Source organism: Podarcis muralis, chromosome 5, assembly GCF_964188315.1.
Source record: "Podarcis muralis chromosome 5, rPodMur119.hap1.1, whole genome shotgun sequence".
Classification (NCBI taxonomy): domain Eukaryota; kingdom Metazoa; phylum Chordata; class Lepidosauria; order Squamata; family Lacertidae; genus Podarcis; species Podarcis muralis.
In genome coordinates, this window is record NC_135659.1 from 41,874,623 (window position 1) to 41,900,318 (window position 25,696).

At 40.9% G+C, this 25,696-nt stretch overlaps 1 protein-coding gene across 13 annotated transcripts in view; it reads right to left on the reverse strand.

The window, feature by feature from the left end:
* NFIA (nuclear factor I A) overlaps positions 1 to 25,696 on the reverse strand; it is a 417,681-nt gene that overhangs the window by 63,579 nt on the left and 328,406 nt on the right. For all 13 annotated transcript variants that reach the window (XM_028733254.2, XM_028733259.2, XM_077928681.1 and 10 more), the window contains exon 6: positions 20,957 to 21,084. In XM_028733254.2, coding sequence (XP_028589087.2) covers positions 20,957 to 21,084 — 128 coding nt within the window. The remainder of the gene's footprint in view (positions 1 to 20,956; positions 21,085 to 25,696) is intronic.

Consider the following 25,696-nt stretch of genomic DNA (forward strand, 5'->3'; position numbering starts at 1 on the left):
ACTGGAGAGGTGAGGGGCTGAACCTTAGACTTCCTGCATGCAAAATATGTGCTCTGCCACTGAGCTATGGTCTCTGCTCATATAAATGATACGACTGATGGGGTTCTAGCCAATGCTGATGTCCTGCTACTTGCACAATGGAAGCTCTCTCGTCCAGCCCCATCCCATACACCCTCAAAATCTGCTCCAGAGGGTTTGGGGACCATCCCCTGAGCAGATTTTAGGTGTGCATGGGGAAAGGAGAGGAAGAGAAGTTCCACTCGCCGAGTGTTGGATACAAACCATTAATTTTTATGTTGGTTTAATATCAAGTCTGTAGTCTGTACTTCGTGCATACAATTTAATAAATGAATGTTCCGTTTAAAAGAGCTTTGATAAACAGAGGCTACAGACAATGCACTTTTCTCATCTTTGGTGTCTGTATGCACAAGCATGTAGATATACAAAAAGAGAGAGGCAGCATTATTAGAACAGAAAATCAGTGAGGTAATTTAAAAAGTAGACTCCTTCGAAGCAATGAGAATCCTGTATTATTACTGTATTCTTTATAATACACATGCTGCTGGGATGAACTGTGATTAAGTCCCAGATAAACAGGATTGCAGCATGTATATTATAACAAATACAATAAAAGGACAGGATTCTCATTGCTTCAAGGGACTTTACTTCTGAGTAGACATGAATAGGATTGTGTCGTTAATACCTTTTATGGTTTTCCTTTCAAACTGTTGGCATTTCCTAACTCTACTACTATATTAACTGATGTGTTGGATTTTATTGTTTTAAATTACTAAGCAATGCAAATCTGATTGTTATAGTTTAGATAACAGCATTTTTACAATGGGCAGCTACAGAGATCTGTACAAAGTGTAAAGTTCATAGTCAAAATTTGACAGAACAGAAGCGCACTGGGTCAAAAAGTTATAAGGCCATAGTTGCTCTACCTCACACAAGGCAATTCTAATCACGACCTATGTAGTGACAGAAAATATCAACTGTTCTCCTTGTGGTTGCTAATTGGCCATATTAGCTACGTTTTAACAGTGTCATCCTATGCAGTGCATGTTTACTTGGAAGTAAGACACTGTGTTCAAAGAGGCTTGCTTTCTAGTAAGTGTGTTCAGGATTACAGTCTAAATGTGGTCAAGAAGAGCAATTCATATTGAGATTACTGAATTACAGAAACATGAGGTTGGGTGTTCATGGCCAAAAATTTCTGAGGGGCACCAGACTGGGGAAAACTTCTTTGAATGATAGCTGGTATAGCATAGTGGCTAAAATATAATCCTATGCACATTTACCTGAGATTAAGCTCAAATGAACCGAGTGGGACTTCCTTTGGGGAGGAGGGGCATGCAGAGAATTGTGTTGCATGAATACTTATCAAGAAGTCGCTTTCAAATGCCACCACAGTTCAGTAGGGGGTCTCAGCCCCTGGGTACTTTATTGGAGATGATGCTTTTTCTTTCTGAGTTGTAAGAGCTGCTAAGATAATGTATGTGACATGATAAGTATTTAATACTGAATATTCCAAATTACACGCACATTGGTCCAAATCCAGAGGAAGCTAGTTTCATTGCAATGATGGACATAAATTAGTTGCCCAGTTGATTTCAATGACATTTAAGCACAACAAATTTATTCTGAATTTGGACCACTAATATAATTTAGTGCAGGATTTTAAAGTAAAGTATAAATGTGCAAACTGAAATCTCTTACAACCATCTCATAATAATATGTATTAAATGAGGTGGCTTTTTAAAAAAGTGTTTGACAGCTTGTATGACATACTTGACTTCAGGAATAATCTATTAATTAAATGTAAGTGGTGGCACCCATTAGATCCAAAAAGATGACTGCTTCATCATTCAGAAGAACATGAAGAACATAAATTTTGAGAATTTAATTTAAATGTTTTGAGGGACTGAACAAGAACTGCTAATTTCTAAAAGCATATTTTAGGGCCTAGTGAATGGTCTTTAGCAGAATCTGATGCTGCTGTATGACTGTAGCTAAGGAATTGTGGACCTAATAATTTCTCTGGATAAGAGATCACTGAAAGTACCAAGTGTGTACAGTATATAAACAACATTATTATTATTAATAATAATAAATATTTTGTCCTTTAAGAGAGGAAAGGTATGGAAGACAAGTTAGATGTTGCAAAGCAAATAGCATCATTCACATTTTATGGTGCATGAGCATGGTGCTCTGTCTAAGCAGCAGAACTGAAACATTCTCTGAATGGGTTAATAAAAGCAGGAAAAGAGCTTGCATGCAAGTAGAAAAGTTCTAGGAACAAGCCAAAATAAACCTAGTTTTTTTCTAAAATGATCACAGCCACATGACATTATTCTTAAGACAGCAAAGATTGTCAGTATTTGCAATTAAAAAACAAACTTAAAACCAAAATGCTAGTTTAGCACATCTTATGCTAATGTTCCTGATATCATGTGGTATCTGACTAATACGCAGAGTAAACTGAATGGAATCAATGGACATAACTTAGTCTTGACTAACTTAAGTCCATTTTATCCAATGGACTCTGACTATGACTAAGTCAGAGAACTCCCACAGCCTGCATATTTCTGAGAATATCCTCTTTCATTTAGTTATAGTGGCAATTTATAAATGTACTTGAGTTCCTGTACTAGTCTACATCAAATTAAGCATCCATTATTCTTTGGGATGCATATTGCAGTGGCAACTACAGGGCATTGGATTCACAAATGGATTAGCATTGTTTGGAGGCGGCTACGTGCCTTTGCAACTCATCTAGTCCTGAAGCATATGGGGGCACCAGAATATTAGCTCAATGGGCACCCAATGGTTTTCTTGTAAAGCAATCTAATGGTACAACCCATGCCTACAGTGCTTTAATGTAACATTTTAAGAAGAGTACATATGAATGTTAAAGCACTTTCAGCCACTTACAGTGTTCTAACTGCCCTAGTGTGAAGGTACCTTAGAAGCATTTGGACTCCCATGGTTTTATCTTCTGTCAATATTTAGTGGTAGAAGTAATGGGAAACACACTTCACTAATGTAAAATGAAAGTTATGTGTTTTTAAAACAAATTCAACAGCTGGAACTTTGGGTTGCTGTGTTTTTTAATTCTGCTTTTTCATTGAAATGCACAACAATTTGTCCATATCAGTTCTCACTTGATCTAAATTAAACTAGCTATGTTTCTCAGGCTCACAAAATAAATTTATTTCAAGAAAACAATGCGTTCCTTACTCTATTTTTAGTTAATAGTTTAAATATAGTATACAATAAAAAGAAAATTTAGACAATACTGATCTTGATGGGTGTACACATATCAATTTTGTATTACTATAAGTTGGAGCAATTTTTCCAAATTAAAGCTGTCTAAATTTTCATTCATGTGTCATTTTCCTAAGTATAAAGCTATTTTGTTCATTCCAACTCATGCATGTCATGTCCATCCACCAAATGCACAAATGCAAGCAAAAATGGAATCATAGGTTAGTGGAGTCATGGAATAGATGATGAAGTCTCCCAGGAAGGCCTTTCAGAATTCTGCAGTTCGCAAACCTCCAACCCAACTTAGTAGTGTGGGTGCAGGAATATTTCATATTCATCGTCTTCTATGGATCAGTAGAGCAGCACAATAGTTTAAAATCCTGAACCTTCTTGTATTCGCTAGTCAGGAAATATCAATGCTTCCTATTACATAATAGGAAAAGATCCATGGGCATTCTCCAAATACAGTAAATGACAGAAAGCTGTATATGAATTCTGTTCACAATATCTGTCTGCTCAGTGGATACCTTTACACATTTTCCCAAGCTGAAGAACAGTTCTGCTAAGGGTAAATCATCCATCACTACCAAAAATGACAACGTCACAATTTCTATTCTCTTCCCAAAAGTAATACAAAGATTGGGGGGTGGGGGTGGAATTCAGTGTACTTCTAGATGCTAAATCCAGTGTCACTCTAGAACTATTATTTTTATCATTTATTAAATTTCTATACCACCCTTTATCCAAAGATCACAGGGAAGTGTACAATATAAAAACACAAAAATGCATACCATAATAACAACCAAAAACAACACCTCTCCAGTTTAAAATGCCATAGATTGATTAATTAACCACCTCAGAATACCTTTCTAATCATGATACAGCACAGTTCCATGTTTGCTATATGAATGAAAGTTACTGACTACTCATGTCAACATAAATAAGGGTATTGATAGGTCTATCAACAGGAGAAATATATGCAAGAGATGAAGGCATGTAGCCTAAACCAATGGTTCTCAACTTTCTTGAGTATGAAGAGCCCCTTTTTAACCCTTCGTCCAAATTTTGCTGAGCCCCTACTCCTGTTTGACCCTCTAGAGACACAACAGGAGTAGAGTGAGGTGGGTCTCTCTTAAAGCTCTTTGGAAAAAAAGTGGTTCTTTAAACGCATCTCATTTAAAGGAGGGGAGAAGCTACTCCAATGGGACTTAAAGCGCCTGCCTTTTGAAGAAGCCTCCCCCCTTCCTTAAATGAGCGGACCCTCTAAGGGGCAGGTGCCCCCAGCTTGGGAACCATTGGCCTCTATACTATATCAATTATAGAGGGGCTCTCTAAACAATCTATAAGAAAACCTATCTGCACCAGAAAAATTGAATGCCGTAAAAGAAAGAACAAAATAAAAATAAATTTCAAAAACAATGCCATATGCTAACATAAAGTTAATTTAATTATTAGTTAAGCAAAATCTATCAATTATGAGGTGGGCCTTACTGGCATAAGATAGGTGTGATGGTTAGAACATTTTTAACAGATGTCTGTCCAGCTTCTGCTTGAATGTGCATATGAATCAGTAATACAAAGTTGCGTGGAGGATTGTTTTGACCCATACATTCTTGGGCTCTTAACTTATTACTTTTATCTACCATATGAACATTACAATAACCATTGTGCAATGAAAGTAAAAAATAGTAACCAAACCTATTACACCATTTATTCAACTATACACATCAACCAAAATGTTGAACCTTCTTTTTCTTTCTTAAAACACCTAATCTATTTACCGGGCTCTAACAGTGGTTAACAACTATCTCAGCACTCAACTGATGCCACTATGCATGATAACTGAATTCATCATAATCATTATTTTAAGAAACATAAAGTTGAATAATTAAAACAAGCAAATGGCATATAAAAGAGAAATAAAATTGTTTTCTAGTTCTCTTAAAAAAACACCTGTGCATGTTAGCAGCTTCCTTTTGGAGCAGCTACTGAAACACCTTTTCAAGAAGCATCAGCATTCTTACTAGCCCCCACCATTCCTAGGTATTACTACAAAACATGAAATGTCTTTCATTCATTCATTGAGAGCTTCTCCTCCTGCATTTACAACCATTTTGCTTCATTTTTATTAAAGCTAAACAATCTAAGGTTGGTGGAACCTTCTGTACCCCTCCCCCTCACATACCCCCATCTAATTTTATGTCATTAACATTTTCTTCAGATGCTATAGTACCATAACACTTTGTGCCATTATATTTTACAGTTCCTTTTCCTCAGATGTCTTACTGTTAAATTTCTGGGTGTCTCCCAAAGCCATTTTTGCAACCATGATTGTACTCTACTGGATAGATTACATACAGCAGTAAGAACAAATCATGGCTATTCAGAATACACTGGTTTATGGAAGCTTTGCAGGTGGAAAATACAATGACAGGCAAATGATACAATCATAAATTCAAACACCAAGTCTTTGCCTATTATTGCAGCTGAGGCATGAAACTTTTGGAAATCAGTGATCAAAAATAGGCTTATGTTTCAGCCACATCCTTACAAGATGCAAATGGAGTGTAAACTGCAAGTGAATGAAAGGATTTGAATATGATTCTCTTCTCTATTATTTCAGATACTGAACTTTTAGAGGTTTAAAAATGTTGCAACAATTTCTGCTATACTAATAAGGACAGATAACCTAAACAAATTCAAGTTTATTTAGAACTACAGCTTTCATTATAGCAACATTTTAAACACATTTTACTTTAGCAAGGAGTCTAGGATAAAAACATCTTGAGAATTTGTTGTTATGTGAAGCTATTTAATATACATTTTGATTAATGAATGTGTTATATCTCAACAGGATTAAACATAAATCATAATTGTTCAAAATTAATCTTATCAGCACAGAGATGCACTGTCGGTTGACATGATTTACCAATACTTAGGAGCTCTTGAGGAATGGAGAAAAGGGAACCAGAAAAAAGAGCAAGTTAGGAGAGAACTACCCAATTGAATCTGCATTAATCCAGGAACCACAAACATGACTGAATTCCTTACTCCATTTGCATAGTTTTCGTATTGACTGACTACACAATCAATAGTTCTGTTATGATGCCAGATCACAAATGGACACATAACTTCTAGTTGTCCCAGTGCATCCCCTTCCTTTCACCATACTCTCTGAAATGACTTATTGGAAACAACTCTGTGTTGCCTTACTTTAATCCTTTCCCTAGTACAGTGATACCTCAGGTTACATACGCTTCAGGTTACAGACTCCGCTAACCCAGAAATAGTACCTTGGGTTAAGAACTTTGCTTCAGGATGAGAACAGAAATCGTGCAGTGATGGTGCGGCAGCAGTGGGAGGCCCCATTAGCTAAAGTGGTGCTTCAGGTTAAGAACAGTTTCAGGTTAAGTACGGACCTCCGGAACGAATTAAGTACTTAACCCGAGGTACTACTGTACCATTTTTTCAAATGAAAGTAGCACTGCCCCCTCCATTAAATCCTTCCCTTTTCAGCACTGTGATTCTGATCTGAACCTTACCTAGGTGGCCATAAGACAACAACATTCTAAGTTAGTATAAAAGGGGTTGGGAAGTTTCTCTATTTTCAGATAGCGCCTGAAAATAGTGCTTAGGCGATCATGTTTCCTAGGTTCCCAACTGCAAGGACTACTGTACCCAAGACCTTCTGAAGTATTGCTCCTTGATCTACCACTTCCCCCTTTCGAACAGTGTGCCTTAAGCCACATCAGGTACAGTAACTTCATCCCAAAAGGTGCACTCCTCCATTGTCTCATAAGACAGATGGACGGCAACAAGTGTGCCTTCTAGCTTGCAAAATTCTTGCCTTGCACACCTCTCTGACTGCTCATGGTTCTGTCCCTATATAGTTTGAGTAGTTTGCTCTTTGAGAGCCAGTGTGGTGTAGTGGTTAAGAGCGGTAGTCTCGTAATCTGGGGAACCGGGTTCGCGTCTCCGCTCCTCCACATGCAGCTGCTGGGTGACGTTGGGCCAGTCACACTTCTTTGAAGTCTCTCAGCCCCACTCACCTCACAGAGTGTTTGTTGTGGGGGAGGAAGGGAAAGGAGAATGTTAGCTGCTTTGAGACTCCTTAAAGGGAGTGAAAGGCGGGATATCAAATCCAAACACTTCTTCTTCTTCTTCTTCTTCTTCTTCTTCTTCTTCTTCTTCTTCTTCTTCTTCTTCTTCTTCTTCCTGCTTGCAGCCTTGATCTATTACTTCTGCTCATTCTTGCATCCCCCCAGATACTTTTGCCGTGGCTTGTCCTGAGCCACCTGTCCTGTTCATTTGGAATGGTTTTGACTCCCGTCTCTCCCTAGAACAGGAAGGGGGAACCTGTGGCCCTCCAGATGTTTGGGGGCACAACTGCCATCAGCCTCAACTAGCATAGTCAGGGATGATGGGAGCTGTTTTCTAGCATCTGGAAGGCCACAGGTTTCTCATCCCTGCTCTACAACTATGCTTCCCAAACTTCAGAAGGTTTGCATTTATCACAGCACAGTAGCAATATTATTGTAGCACATTTTTGTGTACTGATGAGTTATTTCAGTTTCCCTATCCTACATAGGTAAAATGTTGCATGGGTTGGTGACTTTGTCTGTTGCATCCCTTCTTAGAGGACCACTTCTGTATGTATACTTCTATCAGGTGCCCAAAAAGTGTAGAGAGGGGCCCAGCCAGTGCGATTTTTTTTTTTTTTTACAGAACATTAACTGGTATTACTGCATAGAGGTATGGAGGAATTTTCAAATGAATCACTAAGAGTAACATAAACTGTCACAGGAAGAAAAGAAACAACACAACTTTCTAACAGCTCACCTCAGTTTCTTGTACAGTGATTATATATTGACTTTACGGAAACTTAAAAAGTGGAACTGTGTTTGATAGTGGACCCCAATAACTTTATTTAAAGCAAAAATTAGAAAGCGATCAAAACGTTTTATAGAGGAGACCAAGAATATAATGCTAAGCCTCTTAAAATTGCCTGAACTGTGAAATCAAGTAATGAACACTAGAAAAGGTTCTGTCAGCTGGAATCAAAACTTAGGCCAGTCAGCATTTTCACCTAAACCCTTATTACAGCAGGGCATTTGATTTTTCATCTCTACATTCTGTTCTGCCCAACAAATAAACCAACTTGACCTCTACCTGTTACTTTGAGAAGTCTGCCTATCATCTTTTAACTCGATCCTTTCCCCTCAAAGCCTTCTGAGCTACTCAGAATGAAAGGAGATGTCAAACCAGACGTGACTTTGATCATGTTTTTGGATCTGATGCTTGAGTCCTGTGTTTCCTTTACAAAAAGCAGCTGTTGGGGGCCCTGATCTGGTTGGAGAGTGGAACAAGGGAAATTTAGCTCTTTCCCCCATGCCATTTTCCATCTGAGAAGCACCGCACCTAAAGCAACTATTTGCTGCAAATTTTAAAATTAAGGTTTGAACAAAGAGTATCTATTCCCCCTTACCCATGCCACTTCCACATTGTTCTGGAAGGAAAGCAGATTTTTTTCCACGGTGTGTGAAAAGGGTTGCAGGGAGGAGAGGGAATCAGCAAAAGCTGCCTTCCTTCCCTTCCATGAGAATAACTCAACTCACTGGATCTCTGCATCCGATCCAATGCCATTTAAAATAAGGAAATCAGGGCAAATGAAAGCCCCAGGTGGGGGGGGGGGTGTAGGGAAAACAAAGATTAACCCCTCATGGCCCCAAATCTATCTGGAGACCCCCACTGCCATTGCCCCCACTTGCAACTAACAGAACAATAAATATATAAACAACCTGATGTAATACAGTGATTTTTTTAACCTAATATATCGCGCAGCCACACAAATAAGTGACAATATGAAAAAATAAGAATGCTTTTCTCATATTAAATGGTCCATCATACAAACCCAAAGAACTGTAGCTGTCATTACTACAAGTTCAGTGTCCTGACAAAAGAAGTGTAAGAAGCTTTCTAACACAAAGGCATATCAGGAAAAGCTCTTTTCTGTAAAGTTGGAGTTTTCCTACTGATTAATGCTACATTCAACAAAAGAGACACTGTCTGCCTAATTACGTTAAATACTTATCTTCAGGGGATTAGCAAGGTGTTTCTGCTCAATGTCACTCTTCCTGACAACCTAATGATAGATCTGTTTACTTAAGAGAGCAATTAGTAATTTTTTTTACTGTTTTCTTAACTGCCTTCATATCATGAAAATATTTGATTAACACACTCCAGCTTATCTTACACTGAGAGCAACATATTCCACATACTTCTTGCTCTTTCTTCAAAAGGAGCATGACTGCAGCTTACAGTTATCTTCCAACACCCTCACATTCCACTTCACAAAGCCCAATGAAACCAATGCTGTATTTGTGTCTTAATCATTTTACTCTACGTCACAAAAAACTATTAAGTAAAGTAAGAAACTAAAACACAAAAACAAGGAGAAATTCAGACTTCTTAAATGGCTCTAAAAAGACAATTGATGCCCCTGTTATTCAACAGGGTTAGCAGGATGTGTCCCAAACATGCAAACTACATCTTTTAAAAGGCACAGAATAAAAAAGAAGAGGTGCTTTATATTTTAAAAAGTGATTTATTTATCAAAACAAGACCTGCCCTGTAAATCTTGAGTGTGTATGACGAAGCCAATCTACGGGTAGAGTTCTTTTTATTGTGAGATTGTATTTTATAATACTGACGTGGTGCTTAAATTTTATTTTCATGATTGTTGGCTGCCTTTGAGGGCCTGTTGGGCCAGAAAAGTCAGCTAAAAACGTTTTGACAATTGTACAAATAAATAGTGTAACTATGAGAAGTCTTACAATAAAATAGAAATTTAAATATAGGAGAATTCTGCTGCCAACACAGCTGATCTGAAAAGACAAGTCATTGGGGTTCTATTGTACACTGTTTCTTGCTAATTATGAGAGAACATTCTATATAAGCCCCAGGATGAAATTTGGGACTGTGTTTAAAACCACTTGCCTCAGCAACAATCTAAGAAAAAATAGTGACTGTTTGTTTTTACTTTGGGATACTAAATTCAGCATTTTGAAGTGTAGCAAAGGACAAACAAGAAAGTATTTCAGATATCAGAGGCAGTATTCTTCAGCAATTTGCTGTCCTAAAATAAAGATGTACTTACATTCTGCTCTACCTATAAGTTTTTCAATTGGTTTTCAAGGGTACCTGCATTGCAGTATTCCAGTGTGGAGCCCACAAGGGCAGCAGTGATTGTGACACAAGAACTGCATCAGCAAAAAGGGTCATAGACATTCAGCTAAATTTGTACTTCCAGGGAGGAGGCATGAGTAACTTTTTCCATCTCTTTCACAGCTGGCATTGAAATAGGTTACAAAAGCAGCATCTCTTTGGACCGGCCATATGGATAGTTGTATGTTAAAGGTTTGATGGAACAAGGACACCTAGGCTATTACGCTCAGCTGAAACGTGGCAATAAATCACAACACCATAATGAGGTTTAATTATTTCAATGGATTATAATACATGCCGAACTATCTTGAAATATATCTATACCTAGGGCTTTTTTTCAGGGGAAACTCACAGGTAGTCAGTTCCGGCACCTCTCAGGTGGGTGCCAGTGTCATTCTAAGAGAACGAGGGAGGTGTTCATGGGTAAGTTCCAGCACCTCTTTTTCTAGAAAAACAGCACTGTCTATAACTGTTTATTAAATTCATTACTTTTTTTAATGGTAAAGGAGTACGTAAGCAACTATGGAGCCAGGTGTGCAGGAAAATAAAAGTTAAAATGAAATATTATTATGGAACATAGGTTGTTATGGGCACATTTAAAAATATTGAAGACAAAAGAAAACACTTCTATGTTTTCTTATTGCAAATCTTGTACTACATTGAAGAGGTGGGGACTTTATTGCAATTGGTCACAAAACAGAAAATTTGTGCCAAGTTTCTTCCCAGCCTTTTGTCCTACTCTTCCTCCATTATTAAAACCCTTTTCTTTTTCTACTCTAGGGGTGTGGAACCTCAGGCCTGGAGCAGGGGGATTGCGACCCACCAGGCCTCGGCCTCTGTCCCTCGGACGTCTCCCTACACCCCACCCCACCCCACACTGGCCCTGCTTTAACCCCCAAGTGTTTTTGCATTCCTGGAATGTGTCCCTGAACTCTGATAACGCCTCTTGCTCACCTGATAGAGAATAAAATTAAGCACTGTGTGAAATTAAGCTACTGTACAATTGTAAAGTTTACATTTGTTGCTCCACCCACTTTTGCCCCTGGCCCCACCCACCACTCATGTGACCATCAGAAGGTTGTTCTGAAGGGAATGTGGTCTTTGGTCTGAAAAAGGTTCCTCAGCCATGTTCTACTGAATTGGAGCTGTTGCAAGTATGCTTCCATTTAATTTCTTTTCTAATGTCAGTTTCCTGGCTACTTAATCATCCTGGAACCCAGATTCTTCCTGATCCCCTTCTGAGAAGACAAACTTTACAGCACATGGTACCTAATACACTGGATTGTGCAAGGGACCAATTGTAGCATTATTATGGCTGCTATCTTTGACTCCAAGCCCACAAATCTGCCCCAATCCAGCTGTAAAGAAATCTATGATGGGGGGGATACATCTCTTTCTGGATCATGTAAAGGTAAAGGGATGCCTGACCATTAGGTCCAGTCGTGATCGACTCTGGGGCTGCGGTGCTCATCTCACTTTATTGGCCGAGGGAGCCGGCGTACAGCTTCTGGGTCATGTGGCCAGCATGACTAAGCCACTTCTGCCAAACCAGAGCAGCGCACGGAAACGCCGTTTACCTTCCCACCAGAGCGGTACCTATTTATCTACTTGCACTTTGACGTGCTTTCAAACTGCTAGGTTGGCAGGAGCTGGGACCGAACAACAGGAGCTCACCCTGTTGCGGGGATTCGAACCGCCAACCTTCTGATTGGCAAGTCCTAGGCTCTGTGGTTTAACCCATAGCGCCACCCGCGTCCCTTCTGGATCATGAACCTCACCCAAATGTGTATCTGCTTATTTGGGTGTGGATGCTATCTGTCTATACTGCATTGCACCCAATGGGATGAGTATTTTAATGTTCTGTTGTAACAGTTCATGTGTTGCATTTTACTAGAACTCAAACCAATACATTCAAGTTACAGAAAAGGAGATTCTGACTAAACATCAGGAAGAAATTTCTGACAGTTAAGAGCTGTTTGGCAGTGGAACAGACTCTTTTGGAAGAAGGTAGACTCTCCTTCCTTGGAGGTTTTTAGCAGAGGTTGGAAAGCCATCTGTCATGGATGCTTTAGTTGCAGGGGGTTGGAATAGATGACCCTCAGGATCCCTTCCAACTCTACAATTCTATGAACATCTGGTGGGTTCTTTATTTGGGGATCACAAAAGGTCTCTCTGAGAGGCCAGTGTGGCCTCGGAGCCAACAGCAACCTAGCTTTGACGATTAAAAGAAAATAGACAAATTTAAATAAGGTAGGGTGTTATCAATGGACAAATGTCCAATAACAGAGGTAGTATACCTCTGAATCCAAAATGCCGTGGGCATGAGAGGACACTCATAGATTCCTTGTCAGCTTGGGACTATGCTTGTAAGCTATATAGCATGCAGTTGTTGCACACTGAATACAGGACTAGAAGGCCTATGGCCTGACTCTGGAACAAATACCACAATGGAAAGAAAGTTTCTGCAGCACTGCTCTGATAAAGTGAGAAGCTGGCAATGCATCTATCTTTACACCAGGTCCACACTGCCCTGGTAGTTTGGGCAATGCTAGCATGGGAAGGTGACGTATGGAAGTGAGAGCTGGACCATAAAGAAAGCTGACTGCCAAAAAATTGATGCTTTTGAATTATGGTGCTGGAGGAGACTCTTCAGAGTCCCATGGACTGCAAGATGATCAAACCTATCCATTCTTAAGGAAATCAGCCCTGAGTGCTCACTGGAAGGACAGATCCTGAAGCTGAGGCTCCAATACTTTGGCCACCTCATGAGAAGAGAAGACTCCCTGGAAAAGACCCTGATGTTGGGAAAGATTGAAGGCACAAGGAGAAGGGGACGACAGAGGACGAGATGGCTGGACAGTGTTCTTGAAGCTACCAACATGAGTTTGACCAAACTGCGGGAGGCAGTGCAAGACAGGAGTGCCTGGCATGCTCTGGTCCATGGAGTCATGAAGAGTCAGACATGCCTAAACAACTAAACAATGACAACAAAGCATGGGAAGGAGCCACTGCACGGACTCCTCCTACAGGACTAGGGACTTCCAATGTCACTGGGGTGGTATGGGAAGGACACATGCTAGAACGAGTGTCATACTACTAAGGTAATAATGGAAGAGACCCAAAGATCGAGGAAAGCCAAGAAGACACAGTCCAATATAATAATAAAAAAAGATGGATGCAATTTTCAGACAGTTCTTCCCTCTATAACTTTTGTGGTACTAAGGCAATAATGTCAATGAAACAGATTATTGTCACAGATAATGGTCACCAGCTCCTTCATAAATTGCAGAAGAAAGAGAGACATATTGATCCAACGGTCACTTTCTGTCATCGTGTCTACGTCTATTACAGCAAATGAAGGGTATTTAATTATTTTACTTAATGGCAACAATGGAAAAAGACTATGATTGTGCCTCAAGTACCTCTATTGACCTGCTGCATTTTTTGTAGCATCATATTCATTAATAGATTTTTGTTGGCTGCAGCCTGTTGGATATAACAGAAGTGAGGCTCTGTAAAAGTAGACAGTGTACAAAAAGAAATACATCATCATGGATTTCAGCAATGATTCTCTAAGCTCTGTATAATATATCTGACTAAAGTCAGTTCAACTAGTGCTTCTAGTAGCTACTACAGCTGGACGCAGGAAGAAACAGAAAAAAAATTAACACGGTAGTCAGGAATATATGGTGCAGAAGAACTCTGAGCTCCTCCTGTTCCTGTGCAGATACCAACACCTACTCCAGAGGGTGAAGAAAACAGTACAGTGCAATGGAGTTTATTACATGTTAGTGTATATCCATTATGCAAGCACCTTCATCAGCCTACAATGGTTTTAGCATACTTTAAAGATTGTGAGGATGGTGTGGTGGTGGCTTGGTTTTTTTCAAGATATGTACATTTTGGAGTGCCATGACTGCCTTTTTATAACCTCTTTTCTACACAGCAATTGATATAGATCAGGGGTGTCCAATTGGTCGACCACAAAGGTCCACAGCTTTGGTAATCTCCCCCCTAAAAGAAGCTCAACAACTCTGGGAGAAATTTTCTAACAGTTTTCAAAAACTAGCTATACTGATTGCAGTAAGCAAAGACCCTATGTTGGTGAGTTACACAGAGGAAACATAAGCATAGGGGGGAATTGTTATTTTTCAACATGCTCTGTGCTTTTATCATTGCTTGCATCCCAATTCTTGCAAGTAAAAAACATTGGCTCTGATAACCAACCACTGGGTCCTCTCCCCATCAGCTGGCATTCCAGCAGGCTACTTTAGTGGGGGAGATGGACAGCAGGGCTCATACAATCAGATCTGCTGCAAGATGAGTCTCCTCCTGTCACTAACTGCTTCCATTCCAGCTAACCATTACAGGAGCTACTATATAACTGGTGTATGCTTGCCATTTTCCTCTTCCATTCCCAGCCCCCTTTCCTTTTGTGTTGTGCCTTTTATATTGTAAGCTTGCAGACAAGGGACTATAGTATTTCAGTTGGTTTGGCAGCCTTTTTTGGCTGAAGAATGGGGTAAAAATTATCTAGATAAATAAATAAATACATGTTTGTGCTGTATTGATGACAAATCCAATAGCAGTGCAGCATTCTGAGATTGTAGATAAGAAACCAATCACTCAGAGTGTGAAAAGGAGATCTTTAATGTGCTAACACAGCTATCCTCTTTCATGTAGTAGCAGTTGAGACTAATGCATTGTGATCTCAAGGTCCTAGTGAGCTTGCTCTTGAAAATGCATTAAATGTTTAGTAGCAAAGTATCCACGTTGCCTCCACACTGGACATTTACTGTGGAATAGCTAGGCTTTCCACTCACTTTTTACATGCTCCTCCCATGTTTTCCCTGTTCAGCTTCTCTTCTCCTCCTTCCCTGCCACCAAGTGCAGAATATGTGATTATTACAGTGGTGTGAGAAATGTGTAAGTTTGAGGAAAAGAAAGGACAAACAATCCAGAACAACACATTTGATAAAGCGTGTTCTCCTTCATGGAGAGCACGTGTTGCAGTGGGGTCTAGCTGGGTGGGACCATTTAGATGGCCAAGCTTGTGATTGGGCTATGTTGGGTTGTTGGGGAAATTTTGATGTTGCCAATTTGTGGGATGGACCAAGGGTTTTATATACTGAGCACACAGCATTGAGCGTTCTCTTTCGCTGTGTGCACTGGATCACCCGCCCACCCTCCCTAATTTAGGGCTTTTGTATTTGACCTTACTATGCCTGTCATGGGGTCATCTGCTTTTGGGGCAGGGGCCTGGTAAGAATTTTGTCCATTTGGCTGATTGGCTGGTACCATTTGGTTTTCCCCTACTGCATAGCAAATTGTCACAACTTGTAAGGTTGCGTTTGGCATTGGTTAAAAAATTGGTTGGTGGAGGGGTAAGGGTTGGCTGTGCCTGCCCCTCCAATGCTGCTGCTGCAAGGGAATTCCGTTAAAGGAATCCAGGGGCTCGCCATGCTTTCGTCCGAATCCCTGGTGTGGGGCTTGGGCAGCGCAAGCCCCTGGGAGCATGCGGGGAGAGGTGAGGGTCTGGTGCCCAGCTCCATTTTCTCCCCAAAATGTTTTCCCTTACTGGCTTTCGCAGCGTTGTGGAAGTCAGTTCTGTCCCTGGGTGGGGTCAGATAGTCGTAACCAGTGCCTAAGCAACCACTCACATTTATGTATTTTAATAAAGTTGTGGCCAAAATTATGCCAAAAACTTTAAACAAAAATTCTGTGTGAATTGTGCTTTATTTTGGGGGGTGGCTTGGGGACCTTGACACGCAATGGGTATCTATCATGAATTCTTATTTCATCTTTGGAATTCCATCCCAGTTTCATGAGCCTTGTATCACAGTCTCTCTTATATCCACTGCTGCTCATCTGGGGACCAGAGCCTAACAGAATTTAAAACAACTTTCTTCCCATCAGGTTCAAAGCTTGAAATTCAAAAATAAACTGGGGGGAAATGTTAAGAGAGTGGGAGGCCAGGTAACTCAACTAGTTATACCCTTGTGCTGCTATCAAATGACAAAGGGTTTTTAAAAATATATATATATATTTTAAAAAAACATAATTTTAATCAGCACTGTCAGCTCACTATTTTGTGGGCTTAAAGCTTCACAAAAATATTAATCTGTGGTGAGAAATAGTGAGAGAAGATTATTAATTCTAAGGTTAAATATCTAGCAGCCCATTTGACCTATATATCAATTTAAAGATATCTAAAGGAGAAGCCAGTACCTTACAGTATATGTCAGCCTTCAAAAGGGCCACATAAGTTAAAAAGGACATCACATCTGTGTTGGATTACAGAATGCAGTTGGAAAGAGAAAGAGAGAGAGAAAGGAAAGGAAAGGGGAAAGCAGAATGTTTTATATCATTCAGCTTCACGGAGTGCATTTGATCATGGCAGATTAAAATAAAACAAAATCCCGAAGCCAAGAGCTTTTAGGTGTATTTATGGCTGTATAACAGTTTATACTAATTTAAAAATGGAGCCTATGCGGAATTGCACCATAGTACAAACTCAAGCCTGACGCCGCTTGATTTCCTTACCAAGTATCCTCATTATCTCCTCTTTCCTTCGTTCTCCGTTAGCAAGAGTTATGTGATGAAAGTGCTGAGATAAAGTAATGGTAAGGAGGATACCGCAAGTGGTATTTGAAAAGCAGGAATAATTTACTACGTGTCTGCTTTGTTTTACTTCCCTGTGTCTTCCTGTGGTGAAAGGAAATTCATCTTTTCTGGCAGACTCCAGCCTTTTTAGGCCTGAGAGCTCCCCAAGCACACTGGAGTGCAGGTAAATGGATGTGAGTCTCCATGAGTACAGTATTAGGAGCAAGGATTTAATGCTGTGTTTTGCTTGGTCTATCATGCCCAAACTACAAATAAGGCAACACACACTTGTTTGCAAAAATTGCATCAGATGTAGCAGTAACCATAGGGCAGAACCCTTCCTTGTGGGCATTTTGCCTGGAAGTTTACAGATGCATAATGCTTCAGCAGAGAAAAATGCAGTGATTGGAGTGTGAAACTTTGATTCTAACAGTGTTACTGCATGTGACATGGAGATAGGGGCTGAATGTGTAGATACATGAACAGGAATTGCTGGTAGTCATGTTGATCTTCTCAGCATGGTGCCATCTACATAATTTCTCCAATATTATGCATGTACCGTATTTGCTACAGGTTACAGCTCTGTGGTTTTGAGGTAGCCTTGAATATAAGTATGTTGGCCATTGGATCAGAGCCAGAACACTAGCTTCCTGGCAGTAGCATGTCTGCCATTTATAGGAAAGGAAACCAATGAGGCTAGGTGGGCAAACCAGTGGAAATGCGAGGTTGGGTCTGCCGGTGTGCCTGTACAGCCCCTAAGGTCCGGGCTACCTCCACCACCCATAAGCAACACCTATGGGAGTTTCCCCTAGAATGCAGTTTCCATCATCCCAAACCATTGGTCATGTTGGCTGGGGAGTTCAACAGTATCCAGAAGTTCCCCATTCCAGCCTAGAATATGAAACTGAAATAATCTTAAGACATATATGACTTGGTGAAAAGCAGGCTGCCTGAGAATGAACGGGATTTTTAACTTCCTTTCTAAGAGAAACTGGGAAAGCACTTTAGCTTATCCAATATTTTATATGGTTTTGTTAAAGTAAGTGGAAACTTTTTCATACCTGTGAACTCTGCCTGCCCAAGAAAACAGCTGTAAATGTCTTACATTGCTTTTGCCAAAGTGAGGATGGGGGCTGGATGACTTCTGCTAAATAATTTTTGCCAAACTGAGCAGTTAGTTTAGATTTCATCACTCTTCTAGAATGCATCCTACCATCTCTACATGCTAAAACTTCTGATACTCTTTTGTATCATTAGCTCTTCCCTTCTTTTATCCCTTTTTCAGCAACCCCACTTTCATGACTAGAAATTTGCCAAGTCACTTTCTTCCGGCACCCCATTTCACCTTATTATTTTCTTTTCCCCCTGCATTATGAAACAAAGGCACTACAATGGTACCTCAGGTTACATACGCTTCAGGTTACAGACGCTTCAGGTTACAGACTCCGCTAACCCAGAAATAGTACCTCGGGTTAAGAACTTTGCTTCAGGATGAGAACAGAAATTGAGCTCCGGCAGCGCAGCGCCAGCGGGAGGCCCCATTAGCTAAAGTGGTGCTTCAGGTTAAGAACAGTTTCAGGTTAAGAATGGACCTCCGGAACGAATTACCGTATTTTTCGCACCATAGGACGCACTTTTCCCCCTCCAAAAATGAAGGGGAAATGTGTGTGCGTCCTATGGTGCGAATGCAGGCTTTCGCTGAAGCTTGGAGAGTGAGAGGGGTCGGTGCGCACCGACCCCTCACGCTCTCCAGGCTTCGCGTTCCCGCTGCTTGCAGAGACTTGCCTGCATGCTGAAGCCTGCGCGCGCTGAGCTCAGCACGTCCAGGCTTCGCGGACCTCTCCGCAAGCAGCGGGAGCGTTCCCGCTGCTTGCAGAGACTTGCCTGCATGCTGAAGCCTGCGCGCGCTGAGCTCAGCACGTCCAGGCTTCGCGGACCTCTCCGCAAGCAGCGGGAGCGTTCCCGCTGCTTGCAGAGACTTGCCTGCATGCTGAAGCCTGCGCGCGCTGAGCTCAGCACGTCCAGGCTTCGCGGACCTCTCCGCAAGCAGCGGGAGCGTTCCCGCTGCTTGCAGAGACTTGCCTGCATGCTGAAGCCTGCGCGCGCTGAGCTCAGCACGTCCAGGCTTCGCGGACCTCTCCGCAAGCAGCGGGAGCGTTCCCGCTGCTTGCAGAGACTTGCCTGCATGCTGAAGCCTGCGCGCGCTGAGCTCAGCACGTCCAGGCTTCGCGGACCTCTCCGCAAGCAGCGGGAGCGTTCCCGCTGCTTGCGGAGACTTGCCTGCATGCTGAAGCCTGCGCACGCTCAGCTCAGCACGTCCAGGCTTCGCGCACCTCTCAGCAAGCAGCGGGAGCGCTCCCACCACTTGCAGAGAGCTGCCTGTTTGGGGGCTGGGGTCGGCGGAAGCTCGAGCTTCCCCCAGCCCCGCGCCTGGGGGGGAAATAATTTTTTCCCCTTTATTTCCCCCCCAAAAAACTGGGTGCGCCCTATGGTCCGGTGCGCCCTATGGTGCGAAAAATACGGTAAGTTCTTAACCCAAGGTACCACTGTATAGTATTCCTTCCTATTCTTCTAAACAATAGTGCTCTTCCTTAAGCCCAACCACTCATCCTTACATTCCCTCCATCTTTTACTATTAACACATTATTATTATTTTTATTACTACTACTACTAGTAATACTTTGAATTACCCGCCCTTCACCCCATGTTTTCAGAGAGGGTAACAGCAATTTAAGAACTTAGACCTTGCCACAATACATGGCAAGATCTAAGTTCTTTAGTTCTCTCCGTATTGTTGGCCTAAGAGATTGCAACTGCTTCATGAGAATGGAGTAGCACCAGAAGTGATAATGGGATCACCAATATTTGTGAGTCCATTGGCACATTTACAAACAGCAGAAACTGTTGTGGACACCACATACACACACCACAATCAAGAACACAATGCTACCTAGCCTATTGGCTACAACAGAATACTTCTCCCGAGTCTAATTTCAGTTGGGGAGGGGACTCTGCGGGCACAAAGGAAGGCCTCTGTGGCTGCACATGCACCCATGGATACCATATTAGCAAGCCCTGGTTTAATACAATGGACTGCTTTGACAAGTATTTATTAGAATGACTGTTTTTTAGCTTGCTTGCTCACAAATTCAAAATCAACATCTTTATTTCAGAATTGTGTGCAAATTAGAAATAACAATAACAAAAGAATCACTTAGAACAAAAATTAAGGGGCCTTTTGTCCATAAGCTGCAATTATACTTTAAAAAGTAATAATATAATTTCCTTTAAGAGGCAAAAGATTTTGTGACAAGTGGTAAGATATTTATGTAGCAGGAGACACAAGAAAAGTTAAGCCAAAAGGATGACTTGAAAAGTAACTAACAAATCCAGAAGTGGAACAACAGTATCAATGGTACGTAGAAAGACTTCATTCAAACTTTCCAACATTTAAATCGACAAAACAACCTCTCCTGCAATGCCATTAAAAAGCCATTACAGAATAAAATCAATTCACGTTAACAATAGTTTGAAAGGGTCTCCCACCTGTCATTTTACAACATAATATAAATTGCAGGATGCCACTCTTTGGGGGCAAGCCAACCTAATTCTCAGTAATATTTTGGAATAAAGAAGCCTTGAGAGTCATGGAAACCATAATGCAACACTACAAATGCTTGCCTAAAATACTGGAATGAATATTATCAAAATATTTACAGCTGCAGAAGCACTCAACTTCTGTAATCTCACACACACTACCTCGTACATTAAATCTGAAATGCAGTCTAATATTTTTTAAATAAATACATACATGGAAGATAGCTTTGAAATCCTAAAAAGCCACCTGAGTGACTCTATTTACCTGGCTCCACTTCATGCCATCCACTTGACTGGCTACCACTTCCTGGAGACCGCCCTTGGCTTGTATAAAATGGCTCTTCACCAGGACTGTCCATTTCATCCTCTACAGATTTGAGGCGCTTTGTAGAGCTGGAATTGAAGGAAACACACACAGAGAGAGACATTAATGCAAGAACTAAAGTGAGACAAAATGTCAGGCTGCATTTTAGAGTTGCAGCTCTGGAGAACTTCCTTGCTCTGAAGCAGAGGTGATGGCAACTACTCTGCTTCTTCTGCCCTGTTAATCTTCTGTCTCCCTTGAGTTCTTTGCTTCACCCTTCCAGTCCTGTGTTTTGGAACAAACATCAACTCCTGTTTTCTAATAGCAGGATGTGTTCAGAGGCCTGTAGAGGCCTGGGAGAGAAGGTAAGGTATACTGGCTGAAGACTTGCTGGTGTTTTCAGTTCCGTTTGCCTTTTGGTGGCATGCGGAAACTCCGGGCCAACAATCCCACTTCCTCTACAGTCTAGTCCATAATCCATCATATTTATTTTGGAGACGGCGGACAAAGAAATGTAAGAGGATGAGAGCTTAAGCATGTGGGCGTATATGTGCAAGAGTGTTTCCCTATAGTTTGTCACACCAGAGCCTAAGTGAACAGGGTGTTCAGACATAGTATTCAATCTGTAAAGGCCAACAGTACAGATGCTCAGTGTGTGAAACGGGACACTATGCATGTACATGCCTGTGGAGCTCATCCATGTAAGGTGGGGATCCTGATTGCCTCAAGATCTCCTCTTGCATAGAGGAACTGTATGTATGTATGTATGTATGTATGTATGTATGTATGTTGGTATGTACATAGAACTCCTCACGAGAGGATGGAGGAGGATGTGGCCACAGGGTGCAGGAGGCGGGTTGCCTGAACTCTGCTTATGTGACTTCCAGCTGCAAAGGTAAAGTATTTTAGAGCAGGTTGCATAGTCCAACCATTTCCATCCTTCTTAAGAATTCAGCTTTAGCAATAACTTGTTTGCACGGTGGCCCCATTTTCATTTTTACAAAGCTTCAGTGGTATGGGAGAAGGAGAATTGTTCTGACATTTATTCCATGAAGAAGTTTAATTTCATAGCAACTCTGTAAAAACACCATGCACAAAGTGTTGCAGGTTGGAGTGTTCTCCTTTAGGGTTCCAGCCAGACAGCTATTTCTTCTTCACCCCATTTCATTTCTTTCCCACTCCTCTAGCCTCATTTCCATTCCTGTCTGCCCCAAAGTCAGTTAAGCTGCCCACAGCAAGCTCAGTCCTCATTGAACTACCGGTATGTAGCCCCGGCCCAAAAATGCCTTGAGTCTGCTGGCACTTCCCTCTTGTCTGTTGCTGGTGTGAATTTCAGTACGTAAGGATCCACTTATGAGGTTACTGTTAGTCAATGCAACAACTATAACTACAACAACTATAACAGCAGGAACTACTACAATTACAGCAGCAGCAGCAGCAGCTACAAGTAAGATGCTGCTACAAGTAAGATTTTCCATTCCATTTTAACATGGACTGGTCTTTTACGTGGAACAAAGTCATTACGTGATCATTATGAGTAAGGTTTTATAGTTCTCCCTCTCTTTCACAATAACAAACCATCACAGAATAGAACTGGATAAGCAAAGCAAATTCTATGGGAAATGAGGAAAAAATTGAGAGAACAAATTTGACATAAAGGCAGCTTCTTTGGGGAGCCAGAAAAGTGCTTTGAGGATTTTGCTAAATAGTGTGGCTAGGCAAGGAAATCATTGCTTGGAGATTATTCTCTCTCTCTCTCTTAGCAATTCCGAATTCACTTCATAAGCCAAAAAGATTTTTAACTTGAGCGATGCAGAGGTGAAACGCAGAAAGACTGTTACTCATCACTTGCCACATACATTCCTCCCTCATGTAACATTCAAGCAAAGCCTGAAAGGAAAGATAACCCTTATGCTGAGCTCTGAAGGTCAGTCGACTCGGACTCTGGCAGAGTAATGTGGGGAATTGCAGAGCCAGGAGCCCTCGGCTTCTTGAGCTATAGTATGAGGAACAGACTGCGGCTGGGAGGAAAAATGTCCTATTGAATTCACTTTCCAAGACAGGGTCAGCAGATATTACATCTATTGTCAGCTTTATAGAGTCTATTGCACATTTCTATGTACAAAGGAAGCAGAAACTCCCAAGGGTAAGCTACCTGACTAAACGTCCTATTCAGTGAGCCAGAGAAGGCTGTTTTCTGTATCAGAGATCTATTGCATTTGGGTGGTGGTGGTAATAAACTGCCATAATTCCTCTCAGGCGGAAGTCTTTATAGAGATAATTCACACTGAGTCTTCTTGGATTTTGCCACAGTAAGGATTTTCTTATTTGACGTTTGAAGCAAGATCTCTGTGGTATCATAAGATACTAGAACTTGTATCTAAGAATAAAGTTTGCCTCTTCATTGTGCCTCCTATTTTAGACCCTTTGTTTACTGATACCCATGGAAGTCTATCCATGTATGAAGAAAAGTAGCTTCAGTGGCTGTGTTTGGATGGGATCATAAACCATGGGTTATTGTGATGGGAATGAATTAATGCATGCCTCACGCTCACACATGCCCTGTCTCCATCCACTATGGATGAGCGGGGGCAATAAGACACTTTTCTATTAATTTTAGATTATCCAAACCTGAAAATGTGTGGTTGCTACCAATCTGTTCCTGGTCACCATGCCAGAGAAGGAGGGAAGAATAAGCCTTGCAAAGGGTTTGTTCACACTGCTATGAACAGCTGAGGTGCAGGAGAGTGGGGGAGGGGTCAATCCTGCTCAATTTGGGTACATGGGAGAGTTCCCAAACCCAGCCCTAAGCAGGTTGGAAACTGCTTCCTTGAGACTTCATAGCACTGAATCATCTGATGTCATTGTGATGCCAGGTGACTGACACGTAGGGGGCCCTACCCACTTGCTAAATTTGACTCATGATAAGGATCTGGCCCATGGAGCCAACAAGGTTCCCCACTGCTTTGGAACTAACAATTTATCATTACTCCCAAATGCAATAAACTAAGCTCTTGAGGGCCAGACACTTATTTTTCAAAACATTAAAATCAAGATTCTTAATATTCTGCCCATAGTCCAGGAATGCAATAAATCAATAAATAAATAATGGTGGAACCTGATCAAGGCATTTTAAATGTCGACACAATACATTTTTGCCTACAACACGGTCCTTGCCTTGATAATCTCCCCAGCACTACAGTCTTAAGCTTATGTACTTACAAGTAAATATTAGCAAAATCAATCAGAACATACTTTCATATAAAAATGTTTAGCTGTAAATAGCAAAGCTGTAAGTGGTAAGACATTTAAAGAGAAGTAACCTATGTGAGAGAAAAACCCAAATATATTGTGCAGTTATTAACTACTGGTGTTGTTTATAATTAGCTTCTTATCTGTGTAAGGTATTTGTAGAAGCATACAAGAGTGACAACTGAGTTTTACTTTTAAGTACCATTAATAACCTGTCTATTCCTGTAATGGAAATAAGTATAGCCTGATAAATGAATGATAATTGCCCAGTGCATTCACAAAAATGCCAAATTTGCAAATAAATATGCTGATTACTGCTATATAATAATTAGTTTATTTGCCAACTTTCAGAATTTTGACTAAGTAAATAGTATATTCTCTTAGTCATCGCAAGTTATTAACCATACAGAGGTGTATTTGTAGAAAGTAAGCACAAACTCTTCATATTACCTTCAGGTGTCAATATATTTTTAAAAATCTGACTGCAGCTGAGCAGAACCAAGGCTACTTTACACGACATTATTTTACATATCAATTCCGTGTAGGAGCAACTGGGTGCTCTGTCATGTGTAAACAATCCACATGCTGATCTCTGCTGAGTGTAACACATAGTGGGAAGATGCAGTAAGCCAGAGTAACCTATGTGAATAACTATATAAGCACATGTGTATTTAATATACTTTATCAGCTTGCACACATTACCTAACAGTGAAGTAATATCTTCAAAGGAAATGATCAAAAGTGGCAAGAACCATGGTAAAGAGAGACATGTTTGCTAAGGTTCTGAAGGAAAGAGCTGGCCAAGGTCTAATGGAGAGCTGGCCCAGATCATGCAAGGTGCAGAATTTGTACTGGCATTGTTGAAATTACCAAAGTTGTACGGGAAATTGCCTCCAACAAAAAGCTAACTCCATGAAACTGCCTCTGCACTGTTGTGTTTCAAGCATCAATCACACTGCTATTAGCACATTTAAATTAAATTGGGTCTAATCCAGGAATACTCAGTTTGTGAACAACTGCTCAAGTGGCTGGTTGGGTGAGAACACGTCTAATGGAACTGAGAAGGCCATGCAAATGCATAGCAGACAGCCGTTTGGTTACAAACCTATTCAAGGGATCTGTTGGACTTCTATCATTCTTTTTTATGTACAAAAATGAGCCCAACAGAGTAGTCATGACTTTCGTTGACAAACCATGTAACATTATCACGTGGAATGTCACTCCACTATCTGAGCCCTGGAGAACTGTTATAAGTAATAGCACAGCATAATGTTTGGTTATTGCAGGAAGCGGACCCTTCTGAAGTAAACTGGTACTAGAAAATATAATTAATGATCAGTCTGTGAGTGCTTAGAAAAAGATACTCTGATTATTAGGATCCAACATGCAGATGACACCAGATTGGGATAGGAAGCCAATGCTGCTGAAGATTTGGGATTCAATAATACT